Source organism: Propithecus coquereli, unplaced genomic scaffold, assembly GCF_000956105.1.
Source record: "Propithecus coquereli isolate 6110/MARCELLA unplaced genomic scaffold, Pcoq_1.0 Scaffold610, whole genome shotgun sequence".
Lineage (NCBI taxonomy): Eukaryota > Metazoa > Chordata > Mammalia > Primates > Indriidae > Propithecus > Propithecus coquereli.
The window spans coordinates 70,920-90,668 of record NW_012152064.1 but is presented as its reverse complement, the minus strand read 5'-3'; the positions used below and the strand labels follow the sequence as shown (position 1 = coordinate 90,668).

The following is a 19,749-nucleotide window of genomic DNA, read 5'->3' as shown; positions in this document are numbered from 1 at the left end:
ATAGGTTGCATAGTGGTGAATTCAGGGCTTTTATTGTACCTATCACCCAAATAATGTATATTGTACCCATTAAGTCATTTCTAATCATGCACTCCCCTCTTTGCTCTCCCTCTTTTTATTTTGGTAAAGATAATTTATTACAGGAAGGAAGCTGGTCATTTTCCCTGACGAAAAAAATCAGAATCGAAAGCTAAAAACATTGAGGGGAGGAGTCTCAACACTGTTTCACAACTCCTCTCTGCCTGGAGCCATTGCACAATATGAGACAGCCAGCACTAGTCAAGTTATCAAGTGACTCTAACCAGGGCCTTTTTTTCCCTTGTTGTCTTTAGAAATACTTCATTTTCTTAGCATTTCAGGAGATTGTAACATCCTGCAGCTCAGTTTCTGAGAGCTTTACTGATTTAGCTCTCTATTCAAAACAAGCATTGATTCCTGCATTTCTGAAGACTTCAAAATCTAGATTACTGTTGAAATTTCCAGTGAGGTGAGTTCTGTGGGTATTTCTTGTAGAGAAGATCTGGGTTCTTCCTTGAAATCCACTAGATCACAAGGAGAATATCAGGATTGGTTCTTCCAGCTATGGGGGGAGGGGAGTAGGGCCGATGTCAGCTGTACTCAGGAAAATGAAAACTGCAGTTGCTTGATTCTAATCCTTCATTTACTTAGAAAGATAGTAGATATTTTTCAATTCCATCACAACTGAGGGCTGAAAAAGTGGAAATGCATTTTGACTATTGCAGATTTTAAAGTTAATTTTCTGAGTGTCTATTAACATAAGTTGTAATTTGGAAAAAGGCTTTGGTTGTCTTTGCTGGAGGGTGCTCAGGAACTCAGTGGCTGTGGTGGGGCCTGGGTAAAAGGCAAGATAGTGGTGTGAACAATATCATGAAATAATATTAAGTAAAAATCACATCTGAACATAAAGCTGTATCTTATGGTATTATTCCAATTTTACAAAACATGAGAACCAATGAACACTCAGAGTAGAAAATTTCTGTTTCCCAAGCACAGATAGTCCAATAAATGGTATGTTAATATTTTCATAAGTATGTTTAATTTACTTTAGCTCCCTTCTACCACAAGTGTTCAAGACAATATTTCTGTCATTTCTTATTAGTTTATGCCTTCTTGAAAGTTAGTTACTTTTTTTGTCTTTTGGCAAGGTAGGGGGTTCAACCAAGAAAAATCTCAACTGCAAACTTTTGGAATTTTTAAAAGACTTTATATACCTTTGTACAATATTTGTTATATGTGTGCTTGAATAGAATGTGATATTTTAAACGTTGATTTCCGAATTGTATAAATGTTAGATAAATCTTGTTAATTTATTAATCATGCTGCTCAATTTTTTATATCTTTACCATCTTTTTCTTGTTCATTTAGTAATTGAGAGATATACGTACTGTTGTCCTATCATAAAATGGTGTTACTTTGTCATTCTCTCAAATTCATATATAGTATATAATAGATATACTCACACATACATATATATAATGAATATTATATGTATTTGAATCATGTGTACATGTATACAAACATGTACACACATATATAAATATACATGTGTGTAGGGGTGTGTGTGCATGTCTGTGTGATATGGAGAGAAATATATAATACTAATTATAGGACTAATACTAATTATAGGACATGAAGGACTATAAGATAATAACAAATAACATATATTTATCATTATTAGATAAATTCATAATTAAAACATGTATTTTCCTATGAATTGAACCTTTTATCATTATTTGGTATCTCAAATTACTTTTTTTCTCAAAATCTATTTAGTGTTATACTAACATAGATAAACTGGCTTTCGTTCAGTTACTCTTTGCAAGATTTTTTAAAAATTTCTTCACCTTTAAGTACTTGTTTGCTAACAACATATATGTGGATTTCTTAAATCAAATTTGATGAAAGTTTTCATGTACCTGGTTAGGTCTTTTAAGTAGGTACTGATATTATCTATCTGCTATATTCAATTTATGGCACTTCTATAGTCTCCTGCTTGTCTTGCTTTTTTTAATTTATACCTCTATCTCACCCTCTAAGACAAATTCATTAGTAAATTGTCATATTCTTTTTCCTTCCTCCTTCCACCATGTTAGCATACTTTCTGTTTCTCTTCTCTCTGATCGGGCTTTTCTTTTTAAGACATAGGCATACATAATCAAGTTTGTTTTTCCCACTTACTTATCTTTTGGTCTGCATTATTTATTAATTTTATTTATTGTTTTCTTGCTGAATATTACTTCCAATATATGTGTTCATGTTAGTCTTTCTCTTGCAAAAATACCTGGGCCTTCAGTATCAGAGAAGATGTTTGAATGTCATTTTGTGTAGATTAAAATTCTAGTTTCGAAATTACTTTTTCCTTAAAACAAGTGGATAACACCTTTTCTATACCTGTGGGATTAGACATTTTTTGAAATTCAGAATTTGGAGCATTCAGAAAAGCTATTTAATGCTTATATTCTAAATACTGTATTACTGGAAACTCCACTGGTATTTGATTTATTTTTCTAAAATCAAAAGCACTAATATTTCACAACAAAACATATGAACTTTGATATTTAAGTGAAAGAAATAAATATTATATATAGCCTTCTGCCACATCACATTTTCTAATTTGCAAATAATTTGTGTTCTCATAGTGACAAAAAAATCAAAACTTACCATTTTTAAATTTTGGTGGTTTTGCAATAGACAAGGGATTTTGAATCAGCATTATATAAAAATTACTCCATTGTCCTGCTGTTGGCAGTTTTATTAGGAAGAATCAGTTTCAATCCGATTCTTGAATCTTTGTGGGTGATCTATTCTCCATTTCTGGAGGCTTCTAGAGTAGTCATTTTGTATCTAACATTCTTCAGTTTCACTATAATATGTCTTTGTATGGATTCTCTCTTCATTCTATGAGCCTTTTCAATCTGAGGATGCTCATGTTCTCTCAAGAGGAAGCAAATAACAATGCCAAGAATTATTAATAAAATACCCCAATTATACAAAAGGTACACAAAGACATGACTCTTAAACTAAAAATATTTGTGATTTTAAAAAGGAAATTGGAATCCATACCATGCACTGAGTTTTGTCAAGGAAGTGCACAAAGTGCTAAGTACGTCCAATGAGTCCATGTGGGACCTGGTCTATGTTAGGACTCTGGGTGAAGCTTGCAGAAGACAAAGCCTCCGGTGAGACTGAAAGGTTGTACGGGAGGTGGTCAGAGAAAGGAATGTAAGAATGGCTTTCCAGACAGTGAGAAAGGAATTAGCCACATCACGAAGCATGAAAATGCAAAGTGCGTTGTACATTTACAAAGCGTAGGATATAAGAAATACAAAAGTACCAGAAGTAAAAAAGATGCAGACATTCAAGGTCTTCTGAGACATTTTAGGAGTAAAAAAAATTTTGAAATGAACATGGGGAAATACGGAAGGATTTCAGTGGGATAAAAACGTGGCTTATAGAGAGACAACTGGCTCTGTGAAAAGAACAAATTAGATAAATCAAGCCTAAAAAAATATTAAACAGCTAATGAAATAATTCCAGCCAGTAAGTGCTGTGTCCCTATATGAGGAAGCATGAAGATGTTCAGCAAAGTGGTGGTATTAAGGGCATGGAAGGCACAGAAGACAGTCCCAGACCAAGGGAGACAGGGTGCTAATGAGAGCTGACTGTCCAAGAGACAAGGGGACTCAGATTAAGACCCCAGCTTAGAACTCAGAAGGATATTCTTATAAAGTAGGAGGCTGCAGACCATTTAAACAGAAACCAGTTTAGTCACAGTGGGAGTGGGAAGAGTCAGTAACCAACAGGCAGACACTGGGTGATGGGCTCCAGCTCCAACGAAGGATGGAATGAGGAACCAGAAACTCTGGCACTGCACAGCCCATACACTTAAGTCTAGCAATTCCGTGTTTCAAGACCTCCTTCCACTACACACACCTCGACTCAACTCAACCATCCTCACTCATTAAACAGGATGAATTTCATGCACATCCCTAATGTGGCAGCTCACGACCCAATGTCCACAGTGACGTATCTGGTCATTAAATCCCTTTTTGTCACACACATCCATGGAAAACAGTTTCATATGGGCTCCTCACTCAGGGAGGCATAAGCAGTCATTTAAATTGTCTGTATACATGTGTAACATTATATGCCATTTTTCTCTTGTATGCTCACCCATGTCTTTAGAGATGAGAAATCAACGCGGGAAGATTATTCTACTTAAAGTATTAGATGAAATCAACGTTGAACAGTTTAAAAGGATTAAGTTCTTACTGTCCGATACTTTAAAGCTGAATGAAAAAATGCAAGAAGAGTATGACGAAGTTAAGATTGCTAACTTGATGGTAAAAAAGTTCCCACGTGATGCCGGTGTGGACAAACTTATACACCTCTGCAAAGATATACCAGCATTCCAAGGACTTGTTAAAACTCTTAAAGAGGAAAAGTCAAAAGGTAACAGGAAACAGGGAACACCACCTCCCTGCCACTCTCCCCAACCCTTCTCAGCCTGGACTAGAACCTCACCTTGGACACAGTGGATACATCCCTATCACAATTTGTGATTGTAGCCTTGGCAGTGTTGGTGCCTCACATGCCAACAAGTTAACAACTTAGAGCATTCCAATTCTAGTGTAGATTGTTGTATTTTGGAGGGTGTATTTTGAAAAATCAAAAGTGAGAGGGAGTTGATGAGAGACTGAGACTTCCATACATTAGAAAGACCAGGTAATGACAAAATAAAATTTTAAAATTTGCAGTGTATATTGGAAATATGTACATTTAACCAAAAACATATCTGCTTCATTGAGACTATTTAACCCATCATCACCCCTTATAATAAAAAAGAGGTAGTACTTAAATGTAACTCTACCTCTAAGAAATATCAAAAACTTTCCTGTTGTAAAGTCACTGAATTTAAAAAAGTAATATATATATGTATACATATATATACATATTTTAAAAAGTCAAAGTCTAAAATCACCATATCTCCCCTCACAAACCTGTACCACATTTCCATTCACTGGTTTCTGTAATTTGAATAGATTATCTGCAGAACACAACCAAGTGGTCAGCATCATGAGCACCTTGAATTTTTAAAAGGAAATGATAGGAGAATAGGATGGGGAAAGGTCTTGACTAATCAAATAGAGTTCAGAGGACAAGAAGGATGATGTGCTCAGTGCACGAGATGTGGGGGTGGGTGGTGCACAGGAAGCGCTGGGGAGCATGAGACAGTGCTTGTACCTGTGCTGTGACTGCTGGTCACCTTTAGGCCAGGGTGGCTAATGCAGTGGAGTAAACCTGAGCCTCCAGCAGGAGCTGGGAGGGATTAGTATAGAAACTGCTTCAGCTCTCTGAGACCATCAGCTCTGGATTTACATGTCCTTTTCTTTCTGCAATAGTTGCAAAAAAAGTTAAATCCACACCAGAAAAAGGAACAACCCCCTCAAAAAAGAGCAAGCAGAAAGAAGACAGTCCTTCTACACCTGCCCCTTCCACAAGCAAAGTTTTCACACATGAAGGAGCAAAGGTGACTCCTGGACCTCAGGTAAGATTGAGGAAGGGGAACAGGTTTCAAGTCCCACGGAGGAAACTCTGCTAAGCACTTCCACTCAAGCTCTCCATCAAACAGCGATGGCTTCATGAGTTTCCCATCAAGTTTAAGATTCAGCAAAACGCCCAATAATTGATAATCTTCTTTGTGCAAGATAGCATGCCAAAACTTTAGTAAACATAATGTAAATGTAAATATAAAAAAATATATAAATATATACATATATATATATATCCTAAATGTATCTTCGTCTCCAGTAGAGGAGTGTTAACTTGAGAATCAGATAGGTAAATGCTTTACCCGATTTTATAAAACCCTAGTTTTTCTACTTCCAAGTCGGCACATTCATGAACAGAGGTAATTAGAGAAATGAAATGATTTGTATATCTGTCTCTGCTTCCTTTGTTTAAAGAAACCATATATGTCCACCTCTTACAACTGGCCGGGAGGGACAGAACCCCGTCAAGTTGCCATGAAACACATCGATAGGTATAATAAGCCTGCTTCCCAGAATGAAAAAGTGCCCTACTTCGTTTGACACAGAAATTGAATAACAGGAAAATCAAACTACTTTCAGAAAAGAAAAAACACAGCCAAAGAAAAGGATGGGACCAAAAGGAGTAAGGTGTCGGAGAAGCAGACTCAGCCTCCCTGTCCTGCAGGAGCCGACACGTCCACAGCCATGTGCCAACCCCCACCACCCCAGACCTCATCGGCTCCATTCAACGCTTCCCTAGCTGAGGTATGCTCTTCCTGGTCCCCTTTGCTTCAATTTCTTCTACTAAAAGCGCAAAAATCTGATTTCAGCTTCTACTTTAAAATGGCATCAATAATTAACAAGTTAATCAAATGTATGTATTGAGAATTCACTACGTTTTAAGCTTTTGCTTCCAAAGGGATATTGATGAACCTGACATTATGTCTCGGTGCAGAAAGTTTTCTATGCTGAGTTGTCCCCTATGGTGTAGGGTCCGTAACAGTACAGAGGGGTACAACAGTTAGGTCACTGTCCACTGCTCCCATCCCTTCCACAGCTCTTCCCTCGCTCACCAATTTGTTCAAGTTTTTTTGACCAACACCATGCTCCTTTCTACTTCAGGATTTTCACATGCCATGTTACTTTCACCTGGAAGACTCTTACCTGGCCAACTCTACTCACCCTCTAGATCCCAAACACTGATCTCTTGTTCTCAGGAAATGCTCACTTAGACCACAGTGACCTTGGTGAAACCGTCATGATGCTCTCTGTGGTAGAAACTTCCTTCTTTCTTTTCTACTATTTCTGACAACTGAAATTAAGAAATGTTTATATTTCCCACTTACTCTGAGTTCCAAGATTAGGGCTACTTTGTCGGTCTGTGGACCAGTGTATCCCAAAGCCTAGATCAGTGTCTCCCTCATAGGAAGCTCTCAGTAAATACATTACTCAATGAAAAAGTGAAAACTAAGTCCTAAGATATGAATCAGAACAGCTAATGAAAGAACAAATAAGGATCATCTGACCCAAAGAGACATGGTATCTATTGTGAGGCCCAAGGGTTGTAAAAACAAAAAGAAGTGATAAAACAGGCAGGTGGAGTTGAGGAGTTTAGGAAAATCTAAAGCTGAAAGAACACCACATACCAAGATGTACAAATGAAAGGAAGTGAACTACACTTTATAATTACACATTTCTGATAATACTTCTGAAGTTATCCCCTTCTCACGTTTGGATAGGCCAGCCTTTCCTGTATGCATACATCAGGGACAGTCTAATAACTAATTGAAATTCCATTGAGCTTTATTCCAAAAATGAGTGACTTATATTTCTATGACACACAATCAAATGGATAGTCTACAATGGGCCACAAGTGATGAACGAAAAACATCAGCCACAATTGAAACAGGCTCTATTTCTTTTTCTTACAATAGATTTTTATTTTAACACAAGATTATTTCAGAAAAGAATTGCAAAATGAAGACAACCACAAAATCAAATAGAAAATATTTAAATTTAAATTACCAGAAATTAGACCATCCATATTATGCTACATTTTTTTTCTATACCCTCTTATTTTCTCCTATGGAAGTACATTCACAATTATGCTGAAAATAGTATCATACAATATATTGTCTCATTATTTCTCTCTGAGTAGCTGTACAATTCCCTTCATGTATGTCCTCTATTCATGTGACTCCTTATAAGTTTGTATATTTCTGTTACTATTAGTATTCTCATGTATGCCTTGTATTCAAATGACTCCTTATAAGGTTGCATATTAGTGTAGTTATTAATATTCTCATGTATGAGTCTACTGTTATTGATTAACTTGCATTGGGGAAAGGACTTTCATGCATTAGGCTGAACTGGTCATGTTCATGAGAAGTCACATCCAGTAAAGTCCAATCACCACAGGTGATCACTGTGTATGGTGTCCCAGGCCAGAGCATCCCACAGCCTGCTGGATTGTGGATGAGCCCCACCCATGGCCCCCACAGTTCTTCTTGTTGACTAAACCACCTCTTCATTTAAAGTGTTCTGCTGCAAATTTAGGAGATCAGGATGTTACAGAGAAAGGATATTAAAGACAAATCACCCTGATCCCAGGTTTCTGACAGCGAGCTCCTCCTAGAACCCAACATTGAGAGAAATGTTGCGCTGGTGGAAGTCGCAGTCTCCAGAGTGTCACTACCCTGAACCTACTGACGTTAGGGTATTAGGAAGGCTTTAGGCCATGCGTGTCCCCACCTGCTGTAACAGGACTGAATGTTAGATAGAGGAATATGACTTACACTCTCAAAATTGCCCTGTCTACACTGGTGATAACTGAAAACTCTTCATGTCTGTGGTTTGCAGTGGACACCGTTTTCCATTTTCAGTGCTATTTAATTTTATTTGTTTATAGTTGTGCTCTCATGCTCTAAGCTGGTAAGAGTTAGACTACAATTTATTATTTTGTCCTTAACTTTCTTTAAAAGTACTTCATGGTAATGCTCTCAGAATCCACTGCTCTGATGTTCCTCTTATGCTTTACTTCTTAAGGATTATTGTTTCACAAAAAGCTTCCCTGCTTTTCACACATGCAATCTGCTCCATGACATCCTCTGGCTATGATAACAGTTCAGCACATCCTCTCTTCCCTGTTCAGCGACCCTCCATCCTGGCCACAGCTCTAAACACCTGTAAATGTTGTTGGGCTCCAGGTTATGACTGAGGTCACTGAGTAGTGGTTCTGTGTTCCCCACTCAAAAATTTTCCTTTGTTTTCCTGTGCACACAGAACCCAAAACCACCGGCCAAGTCTCAGGTCACCCCTAGAAAACCTAATCTCCAAAAGGGCCCGATGGTGGTGATGGTACTGAATGCAGCAGATCCGTTTGCATATGAGTCCTCAGAAAAGGAGACCAAAAAAATGTTTCATGCTACAGTGGCTACGGAGAAACAGTTCTTTCATATGAAGGTTTTAAACATCAACTTGAAGAAAATATTCACCAGAAAGAGAATCATTACCATATCAGATTATTTTGAATATGACCATCTCCTGGAGGTGAATGAAGCCTCCTCTGTATCTGAAGCTGGTCCTGACCAAAAGATTGAGGTTCCAAACAACATCATAAACACAGCAAAGAAAACCCTGCCGATTCATATTCTTCAAAGACAAGCTTCTGGAACTATTGTATATGGATTATATACACTATGTAAGGTAAGTCTTCAAAATTCTTTTGTTTCATGGCTCCACCAATACCCGAAATTAAAAGCCTTTTGTGGTGCTAAATGCAGTTTTGCCTATTCACTGAACTTTAGAAGCCAGGATTCTCTCAACACTGATGATAAGTGGATAAAGTCTTTTCTCAGGATAAGACTGGGAATTAGGGAAACTATTAATATTTTCCTTCCTACGTTTTCCTTCCCAAAATGTTACCTGCACTTTTTAGGAAAATGTTCACTGAGAATCCTTGAGATTTCATAGGCAATGAACTATGTATTATTTTAAGCTACAATGATTAAGGATGGCGTGGGATCTAGATCTATCTACATATTCTACTAAATTTATTTGTTTGTTTGTTTTTCTGTTTGTTTTTAAACAAAGTCTTGCTCTGTTGCCCAGCCTAGCTCACAACAACCTCAAACTCATGGGCTCAAGCGATCCTCCTGAGCCTCCCCAGTAACTGGGACTACAGGCAAGTGCCGTAATGCCCAGCTCATTTTTTCTGTTTTTAGGAGAAACAGCTCTCGCTCAGGCTGATCTCCAACTCCTGAGCTCAAGCGATTCTCCTGCCTTGGCCTCCCAGAGTGCAAGGATTATAGGCATGAGCCACTGAGCCCAGCCTAAATATATTTTTTATTATTACCTCAGCTGTAGCAATAATCATTCTATTTTCATTTTGGATGAAGTATTGCCCTTTGAGACTTGAGTTCTGTTTTTTACAGTCAGAGCAAGTAATGAATCGCCTGATTATGCCTAGAAAACAAAGGCAGTCAACAAGTTAGGATGATGTTCTAACCAAATGAGACTCATTCATCAAAAAGATATTGAACAATTGAGAAGTCTGAATTTAGGTGATACTTAGAAATTCAGGTGATCTAAACTTGCCATTTAGATATGTCAATTAAACAAAAAGCACAGAGTGGTTTACCATAAGACATTCAGACCAAAAAAAAAGAATCTGTAACCTGATATTGATTCAAGTAATTTCTCATATGATCAACAGCTCACAACACAATATATTTAATTGTTTTCTAGCAAAAACCCATATATCCCATGCATTATTTTCTGTCCACACTCTTAAAGTGATTATTGTTACGAACCCAATTCTAGATTTGAAGAGTTACAGCCTTGGTGAACAAGAAAGTGGAAAGTTTGAGCTCAACGACCTGAGCTCAGGAGGGGGAGAAGATTCAGTAAATGGAGAAGGTAGAAAAGGTAATTAGGGAGTTACTAGAACCTTCCATTTTATTACAGATCTCTCACAAGCTACTGAATACATAGATGTAGCAGATGGCCATCCTTTTTGCATAGGGGAAGTGGTCAAAAAAGCCTCCCGAGGATTTCAGATTCCTCTGGATAAAGGTGCTTTGGGAATCATAGCTGTCCTGGAGGTGAAAGCAGTAGAAATTTGGAAAATAACCCACTGTTCTAGAGCTGTCAGAGAAATACCTAGAATATGACAATAAGGAAGAACTCACTGAGAAATCTTGGCCTAAGGCACATGTGTATTTGTATAGTACCAGCACTTGCTGTCCCGCAACTTGTTTTAACCTTATATCATACATAAGGTATGTTCTCTTATGTATGATAGTTATTGACTGTGTTCTCAAGAATTGGATATTAATTTTCTGTTCCAGAAAACAGTAAATAAGAACAACACAATCTATGAAATTCAGTATAATGAAGAAAAAATGGAAGTAGTGGGGAAAGGAAAATGTCACGATATTCCCTGTGAAGAAGGAGATAAACTTCAACTATTCTGCTTTCGACTGAGAAAAAATAACGGGATATCAAAGCTGATTTCTGAAATACATAGTTTTATTCAGGTGAGAATGAGTTTTCCAAAGAGGAAATTATTTTCTCTCAGTTTTGCAAAATCCGTATAAGTGCCTTTGAACTCATAGAGTCAAGCCGAAAACATGAGAAAATAGATGATGCCTTGTACTCATATTTCAGTAGAGAAACTTATTAAAATATTTTAAGAGAATAGCATTCATTATAGGCTTCAACAGGATTTGAAACGTGTGCTAAATGCTAAAATACTTGAAGAAATTAGGAGGGGGGGTACTAATTTCACACAGTGATAAAAAAAAACGCAAGGGATTTGGAGTAGCATAGACTTGATCTACATCTGGCTGATTTGCTGCATGATATTGGGGAAGTAGCTTACATGTTTCTCATCAGATGCTTTGATAATTCATGAGATTATGGATGTATGTTTCTTATCTCCGTGCCTTGTACATTATGAGAAATCAACATTCACTACTTACTATTGTTCTTAACAAGGTAAAGACAGACATTTGCAGAGAAAATATCACATACGAAAAATCAAAATTGTAAGAAAGCATGTGTTCTGTACAACTGTGGTATATGTTGAAAGGTGTGGGAAATTGATGGTAGAGAGATAAAAAGCAAACTCTACTGAGGTGGCTTTTGTCATAAAGACAGAAATGGAATTTTCATTGTAAAAAAAATCGGTAAGTAAATATTGAAACATTTTATGCAGAAGAATGCCTTATCATTTTACATGTTAGCAAAAAATATTTTGGCTATTTCCTGCAGCAATACATTAGAGACAGGCTATGTTTGGAGGTAACTAACATCTATTAGAACCTAATAAAGGATGATATTCTCAAAAATGAAAAGATGCTGTGTTTCATGTAATATTGCAAACAATTAAACAGAACAATGAATAATTTCAGGTAAAGACAAAAGCAAACCAGAAAAAATCTGATTTGAAGACCACGAAACCTTCCAAGGAACAGAGCGAGGCTCCAAAACATTCAGAGGCCGGTGCACCCCTGACTCAGAGCCATCCCCAGACTCCTCAGATGCCTCCAGCAGCCCCATTCAGCACTTTCTTACTTGAGGTACAATTTTCTCAGTCCCATTCCACATGTCTCCCAACTATAATTACAGGAATCATCAGAATGTTGAAAGAGCTTCTCCTCTCAGCCCTAGCTGTGTACATCCCTTTATGAAATTAAATCACTAATACATTTATCAAATTCATACACTGAAATTTTAGCAGGTCATAGTCCTTTGCTATTTAAAAAGTGTGCATTCATGAAATGATTGCTGACCTCGAGAGGGTTATTCTCTCGTGTTGGTGCAGCTGTAAAGAAAGGGGAGGGGAAGAGGTCAGACAAGTGTAGATGAAGAATAGAGTGTATTAACACTCTGCATTCCAATTTCTTTCACCCTTTTCCCCCTTGCTTACAGATAATACTTCTGAATTTATTTCCAAGCCTCCAAATTCCTTCCAGTGTTACATATCTTCACATAAGCTATTTCCTTGTTGGGAATCCACTCCCCTCATCTCATTATTGGCACAAATTTCCTCAAATTTCATGTGCCAAGCTAAAGTTTTTCTTCTGGCAAATTCTCACTGAGACAGAACTACCAGATCTGATGAGCTCTCCCATCCTTTCCTTTTACAGGTCCTCTTGTCAATAAGGTTAAACTACTTCTTTCACAGAAGTGAATCGAAAAGTTTATTTTAAAAGATGTCTCTCATATCAGCTTCATCTGGGCGTTCCCCTTAACAGAGTCAGCACAGCACAGGAAATAAGTTTGCACCAGAGCAAACCCCAGCATAGAACATGGAACAGCAATGACAATATTATATTTCTGCTTTTTGAGCACTTAATAGGGACTTGTTCTAAAATATCTGTTTCTTATGTACTTTCTCTAATTCATTCTTGACAATACTAAGGAGGATGATATTCTCTGCTCCAATTCATATAAAATAAGGTTGAGGTGCACAGAGCTTAAAAATCTTTCCAAGTTCTCAAAGTTAGAGTCAGAGTCAGGAGTCATATCCAGCCTCATTGAATTCTAAAACTTGAAACATTAATGATGATATGTGGCTTTAGATTAGGAGTATAGTTATACCAATGTCAGTAATTTATTTATAGAAATTTCCAAATCGATAATGTCATGTTCTGCATGTGTTTTGCTGTAGCCAGAGGAGGAAAGACGAATACAAGATTGTGTTCATCATCTCTATTCCAGTTTCCCTTCACACTGTCTCTTTGTTCATGACCATACTGCAGGTTTTATTCTAAACAATCCATGCTCTCTCCCAAATCAGGAGCTTTGACATAGTTATGACTTCCTTTGCTGGGATCGCTTTCTCTAGTCTCTTCCCTAACCCAGCTCTGCACACCTGCCAGCCCATATCCCTCCCTGTGGCAAGCCCTCACTGGTACCCACCTTTCAGAATAGACTAGACCCTCCCATTGTGTGTTCTCGCAGGTCTTCCTTACGTGCTTTCCCAGATGCCTTTACTTTCCTTATAGCACGTAATCAACTGGAATGAAGGAGTGATTTTCTTCCTTCTAGACCGTAAGCTCAGATGGTAGGTTCTCTACCCCAGGCAACAGAGCACAAGGGGCAAAGTCAGTTCCTGCTGTGCCATCAACCCCTGTCCCAGATCACCTTGTCCTGTCCCATGAAAGATCCCTGAACTCAGGACTCTGAAGCCCATATCTGAGGTGAAAGGGCAGGAATTTAAAGGGAAAGCAAGAGAATTAAATCAATACTTTCTGTAATTGCTTCTCACTCAAGCCTCAGGCTGCATTCCGACTCAGAGGCAGACACCTCCCCTGCCACATATACACCCTGGAAGAGAGGCTTCCTATGTACAAGGGATCTCAATTTTGTTTTTTTTTTGTTATTGTTGCAGTTGTTTGTTAGTTTCAATAAACCATAGTTTCCTCGATAGTTTTTACAGGTTTTATTTGAGGGATGGAATCAGTAGCCTGTACCTTTTTGTCATCTCGGCACAAATGGCGAAGGCTGGAGCCCTTGCCCAGTCGTTGCAACCTCAGATTCATATTCTCTCTGCCACTTCAATGACTTAAGTGGAAATTTCCAGGTTACTATGCTTTTCTTACTCATATTTCTTGGAAATGGTTATGTTAGAATTTCTAAGCCTTGCCTGCCAAAGTATGAATCACAATCCCTTCTACAGGTGTAGTTTATACCTGAACTCCCTGGAGCACAGGAATGCCAGGAGGATCTTAAGCCTAAACATGCCATGCAGCCGTTTGTTCTGGAGTGTCTAGCCACCAACTGTGCAAACGGTGTCTGTCTGACTAGTTTCTTTATCACTCACTAGAGGAGCTGGCAAGTCTTGCTCTACTCAACACGGGATTTAGCAAAGATTTTGTCCATGATAAAGGTTTCATATGTATTGTATATTTCCCTCAGGAGTATCTACAGATTTTATCTAGAAGATCAGCTAGCCCGCAGTGCGTTTTTGTCATCTTGTCAGAAAGAAAAGCATGAATAAAGCCAATACCTAATCATTACCAGCTCAGATCCATTTTCTCTCTGCTACTTCAGAAACATAAATGGCCCCTAGGACAAGTATGCATTCTCACATAAACTGAAATGGAAGGGAAGGTGTGATGTTCCTTCAGCTCCCACCTACCTAAACTTGGGACACAGACATTTCTGTATCCACAGGAATCATTTGGCTATACTTAAATCCCCTGTTCCACACAAGAATTCCAGGGAGAGTCGAATGTCTCCATGACCTCATGCACTTAAGCATGCCATGCAGCCATTCCTTGCTGCCCACCACCTCTATAATATGCCCATAAAGTGGGGCTGACCACTCCCTCTATGACTCAATATCTCCTAAGGAAGGCCTTTCCCTTACTCATTTTGGGTTCTTCAAAAGATTTTGTACAGGACATGTTACATAATGACTTTGGATTCAAAATCAGAAGACTGTTATTTTCTGCGATATCTTCTAACATGTCCGCATTTAGAATGGCATGAATAATGACCAGGGGTGATGGGAGGAGAGGCATCCCTCTGTGGGAATAAAACCCAAGTTATATTTCTAAATTGTTAGCCACTCAAAGATTTGTTTAAAGTGATGTAATAATTTACTGGTGCTGAAAACAACTGGGAAGGATAAATAATGACAGAAATAGATGTAGGTAATCTTTTGTGTAACTGATGCATTCGTTTGTCTGCATTAATCATCATCTCATAAATTCAAAGATTTATCTTCTTAAGTTAATGACCTTCTGACCACCTATGTTTTCCTTTCTCTGATGTTATTCTGTTTCTCATAATATTTTATTTCTTTATTTTTTCTTCCTTTTTTTATTTCAAGCATCGAAATTCGCCTGCTAAGATGAAAGTATATATTTTAAGTGATTTTGAAAAAGAAAAAAAAGAACAGTATATGTAGAATTCCTACATACCAAATAGGAATGACAAAATAAAAAATAGGCATTTTTACAAAAGAGAAAATAAAAATGAATACTCAAAACACAAAAAGAGGGTCACCTTTAAAAGTAAACAGGGAGTGTTAATAGGGCCATAATATCGTTCTATGTGTAAACACAAAATTACAAAAGTGAAACTACTCACATCATCCATGTTGATGATCACGTGATGCACTGGGAAACCCTGCTGAGGGAAATACAAATAAGTACAAATCTTTAGAAACCAATTTGGCATTATCTCAAAACTTAATATATGCATATCATACAAATCTTATAATTTCAATTGTGCCTATGAATATAAGGAGAAAGTATAAAAATATTCCCAATAGCATCACATGCACTAGCAAAATTTTGGAAGAACCTATGCCCAATGACAGGTGAATGAGCAAATGACTTTTGGAATATTATACTGGCTTAAAATTAAATAAAATACAAATGGTGCATCACAGATACATCTTAGGCATATAGTAGTAGGAAGAAGCAAATCACAGTAAATTTTAAATAATATAATAACATTTTCATAAACTCTAAATCTAATAAAAACTAAATGCCATATTGCTTAGGAATGAATGACTTGTGTGCTAAAGCTATTTTAAAGGAAAGAGTTCATGAGAATTCAGAACTATCCTTACCCATGAAGCTAAAGAGGGTAGAGGATGGGTTCAGAGAAAAGCAGGCTAGGAATCTTTTCTTTCTTAAATTGTGAGTGTTTTCTCAGCTACAAATTATGTAGCATTAAATGTCAAACAAAATGAATGCTTATTTTCTAACTCAAAAAAAGGCACTCCTGTCAATAAGATCGCATTACTATGTGTGGCATACTTAGAGAAATATTTTTAAGAAGGTGATTTCCACCTCACCTTGATCCAGAGAATCCATCAACAGAAACAACATAAGCCATTAAAAATCTGTCGATCAGGTAGAAATCCAAACCTTCATTGAATAGACCGTGAACTAACAAGGGCAATAATTATATTTATGCCTGTTGAGCATTTACTAAACTTATTATTTGTGTGTATTATATAACTTATTCTTCATTATAACCCCGTAAGTATGATACTGTTTGTCCCATTTCACATATGACAATACTGACGTTCACAGTTTTGGAAAATGTTCCTTCTAGTATAACAGAGCAGATTTTAAATTGTCTGAAGTATGTTTAGATGTGTGTGTGTGTGTGTGTAGGTATTTCAGAATGGACATTATCAGGTTTGGCGTTGTTTAGTGGCCTGAAGTCTGCAGCCTCCAATGTAGGAGATGCGGGAGAGTGGTCAGAGACTGCTCTCCTCGGGGAGCTGGGGTGCAGCAGCAGGCTCCTCCAGACCCTCCCACCCACGACTTTTATTACAAGTGGTACAAAGGAATTAGATTGCTGAAAGCTGGAAGTGAGAAAACTGTGGCAAATTGACATCAAATGTAAATTTTACAACTGAGCTTTCACTATTACAATTAATAGTAGTGAAAATATAACAATTATAGACATTCCCTGATATCAGTTAAACGAGGCATAAAGAACCAGTTACTAGAAATTCCCTAGGTGGAATCTGGAACCCCTGAGATTATGACCACGAATCCTAAAAAATTCTTCTGTTTGCCTCATATAACCAGCAGTACATCATATTGTCCCTCATATTGTTACTATGAAAGAACCCTTACAAGACAAAGATCACTTTGCTCAAATAGACGGAGAGCTGAGTATACTAGAGGCAGAAGAGCACATGACAGGAAGCTGTTTATTTGAAGAGAAAGGATTGCTTGTAAATGTTCCTCAGTTTGCCTGGCTTTATTCTACGAATTTCTATGCTTATCACAAGAGAAACTCATCTACCAACAAATAAGCCCAAGGGATGTGCTTGACAATGTTGTTGCACATCATTTTACAACACAGGTAGAGCCAAGAATCTAAGATCAACGTAATTTTAATCATCTCAGTTTGACCGTTATCTGTATGTGCTATGTGTCATCTGTATGGTTAAGGAAACTAAATTTATGCCAGTATCCACAGAAAATTAGCAGAGGAAAGATCCTACAAAAAAGAATTTTGAAAAAAAAAAGAATGCATCACATTCAATTCATTTATAAAAACAGCCCCCCAAAACTATTGCTTTCCATCATAAAATGAAAGACTAAATCACCCAAATTTATTACTCCAGAAGGGAGAAGATGTCCCAGGAGCAGAAACATCATCATCAAGCGTCAGAGGCAGCACACCAACTGTACACTGTGCTTATGGTTACATGCTATATCCAGCATTACCGTACACCAGTTTCTTAAACGAGGTACCACCTTCCTGTTGCGACTGTTTTTGCCTCCCTCAAACATAAGGGTTGATCAGGGTTTTGAAAAGATTCTCCTTTAATCTCTGACTAAATGTAATTTCGTTATTTTACTACACCTCTCATCATTTGTCAGTATGTAATTGGACATGTCACTGGAATACCTCCTTCGGCATTCACAAGGTATGCATTCATGAAGTCATTTCTGTCTTCAAAAAGATTATTGTCTTTCATTGGTCCAAATATATAGTGTAAGGAGAGGCCTCCAGACAAGGAGAGATGAATACAACATAAAATGTATGTTCTTAACTTACATTCCAGTTTCCTTTCACTACTTTCCACTACAGCTAATGACCATAAGTTAGGGTTGATGTTCAAAATTCTTTCTCTTACTCATATAAGGTGTTTTGAACATATGGTACTTCCTTTGCTTAGAATCCTTTATTCTCATCTTTTCATTGGCCCTATATGTTTCTGGGCCAACCAAAATCCTTTCTTCAGACAAAACTTGATTGAAACCCTCCTCCTGCAATAGAGTATATCATGCCAATGTTTCATGAACACAGCCCTTTATTTTCTTTATAATATTTATCAAAATCTAATAATCGAGTGCTTTTCAACCCTACTAGAAAATAGGTCCCAATTGCAGGTTTCATGTCCAGGGGAAAAGCAGACAGCAGTGCACAAATGAGTGTATCTCTCTGTTCAAATGAAATCCATGTCTATCTTTGTTTGGCCATGATGTGACCAGTGTGCTCACCTCTGCCCAGGGCACAGAGACTGTTATCTAGAGTGAGTGGGGAGAAGCTAGAGAGAAAGGCAAGGGGAGCATTTCATCACCAGTCTTTTATCTAGATTCAAGGCCCAAGGCCCAAGCTGCACTCTGACCCAGGCTGCAGCCTCCTCCACCACCCGACACGTCCTAGTTGAAGACAGGATGCCTATATACAGGGGTTTGCAATTTGTAGTAGTTTTTCAGTTTCTTTATGTGTTTGTTGGTGTTGATAGGTCCAAGAATCCTATTTGCCTCTATAAATTCCATATATCTTATTTGAGAGTCAAAAGTAGCAGTCTCTGCTTTTTAGCCACTTGGTTTCGGTGACCAGGAATGGAATTCATGTCTAGTCATTAACAGCTCAGACATATTTTTCTCTGTTACTTCAAAGACATAAGTGGACAGCCAAAGACAACATTCTAGGAAGGAACTTATTTCTCCTACATTCTGGCTTAGAAGGGAGCATGTGAAGTTTTCGCAAGTCCCATCTTTCTAAATAGGCAACATGACCATTTCTACAGCCATAGGAGTTATTTGGCTGCACCTATATCACCCTTAGCTCATGAATCCCAGCTAGGGTCCTGTGTCTGCTACACTTAACCACCTCACGCGTTCATTTCTCCTTTGATATATAGTACCTTCGCAGGAGGCCTAGAAAATATCTGATCACTTCTTCTATGATTCACTAGCTCTGAAAGAAGTCCTTGCTCTTATATATCTGAGTTATCCCAACAATATTGCTTACAATATGATTTCTCTGTACTTTTGTATCAAAAACCAAAAGCAGACTATTCTTATTTTTTATATCTTTTGTCATGACTCCCCTAAAACAAACAGCACAGAATGGTTTGCAAAACAAATGGAGATATTGCTAGTTAAAAATTACTATATGGGGAAAAAGCAAGATATTATTTTTATTCCCATTCACCATAATTTTATTTGGGATTTCCACAAAACGGTCAACATGATCATGATACATCTGTGGACTGGGAAGACATACAAACCTTGCATAGACTGTGAAATAACAGTGACGATAGTGATATTTCTGCTAATTGAGCATCTACTGGGTAAAGCTGGAAGCAAAAATTGTGTTTTAATGTACATCATTCCATTTATTCTTCAATACACCCTATGAACACAGAAGGAAGTTCATGTTCCAGGCAACAAAAAATTTCTTCTTTTTTGGA

General features: G+C 37.5%; 1 protein-coding gene across 1 annotated transcript in view; it reads left to right on the top strand.

Annotated features, from left to right (window-relative positions):
- Nucleotides 1-4,196: 4,196 nt before the first annotated feature.
- The window catches only part of LOC105822461 (pyrin and HIN domain-containing protein 1-like), a gene marked incomplete at its 3' end in the record, with an annotated part of 56,555 nt that continues 41,002 nt past the window's right edge, over nucleotides 4,197-19,749 (top strand). Inside the window, exons 1-7 of the mRNA XM_012659444.1 lie at nucleotides 4,197-4,473; nucleotides 5,424-5,569; nucleotides 6,153-6,317; nucleotides 8,835-9,257; nucleotides 10,901-11,089; nucleotides 11,966-12,133; nucleotides 17,665-17,818. Coding sequence (XP_012514898.1) covers nucleotides 4,197-4,473; nucleotides 5,424-5,569; nucleotides 6,153-6,317; nucleotides 8,835-9,257; nucleotides 10,901-11,089; nucleotides 11,966-12,133; nucleotides 17,665-17,818 — 1,522 coding nt within the window. The remainder of the gene's footprint in view (nucleotides 4,474-5,423; nucleotides 5,570-6,152; nucleotides 6,318-8,834; nucleotides 9,258-10,900; nucleotides 11,090-11,965; nucleotides 12,134-17,664; nucleotides 17,819-19,749) is intronic.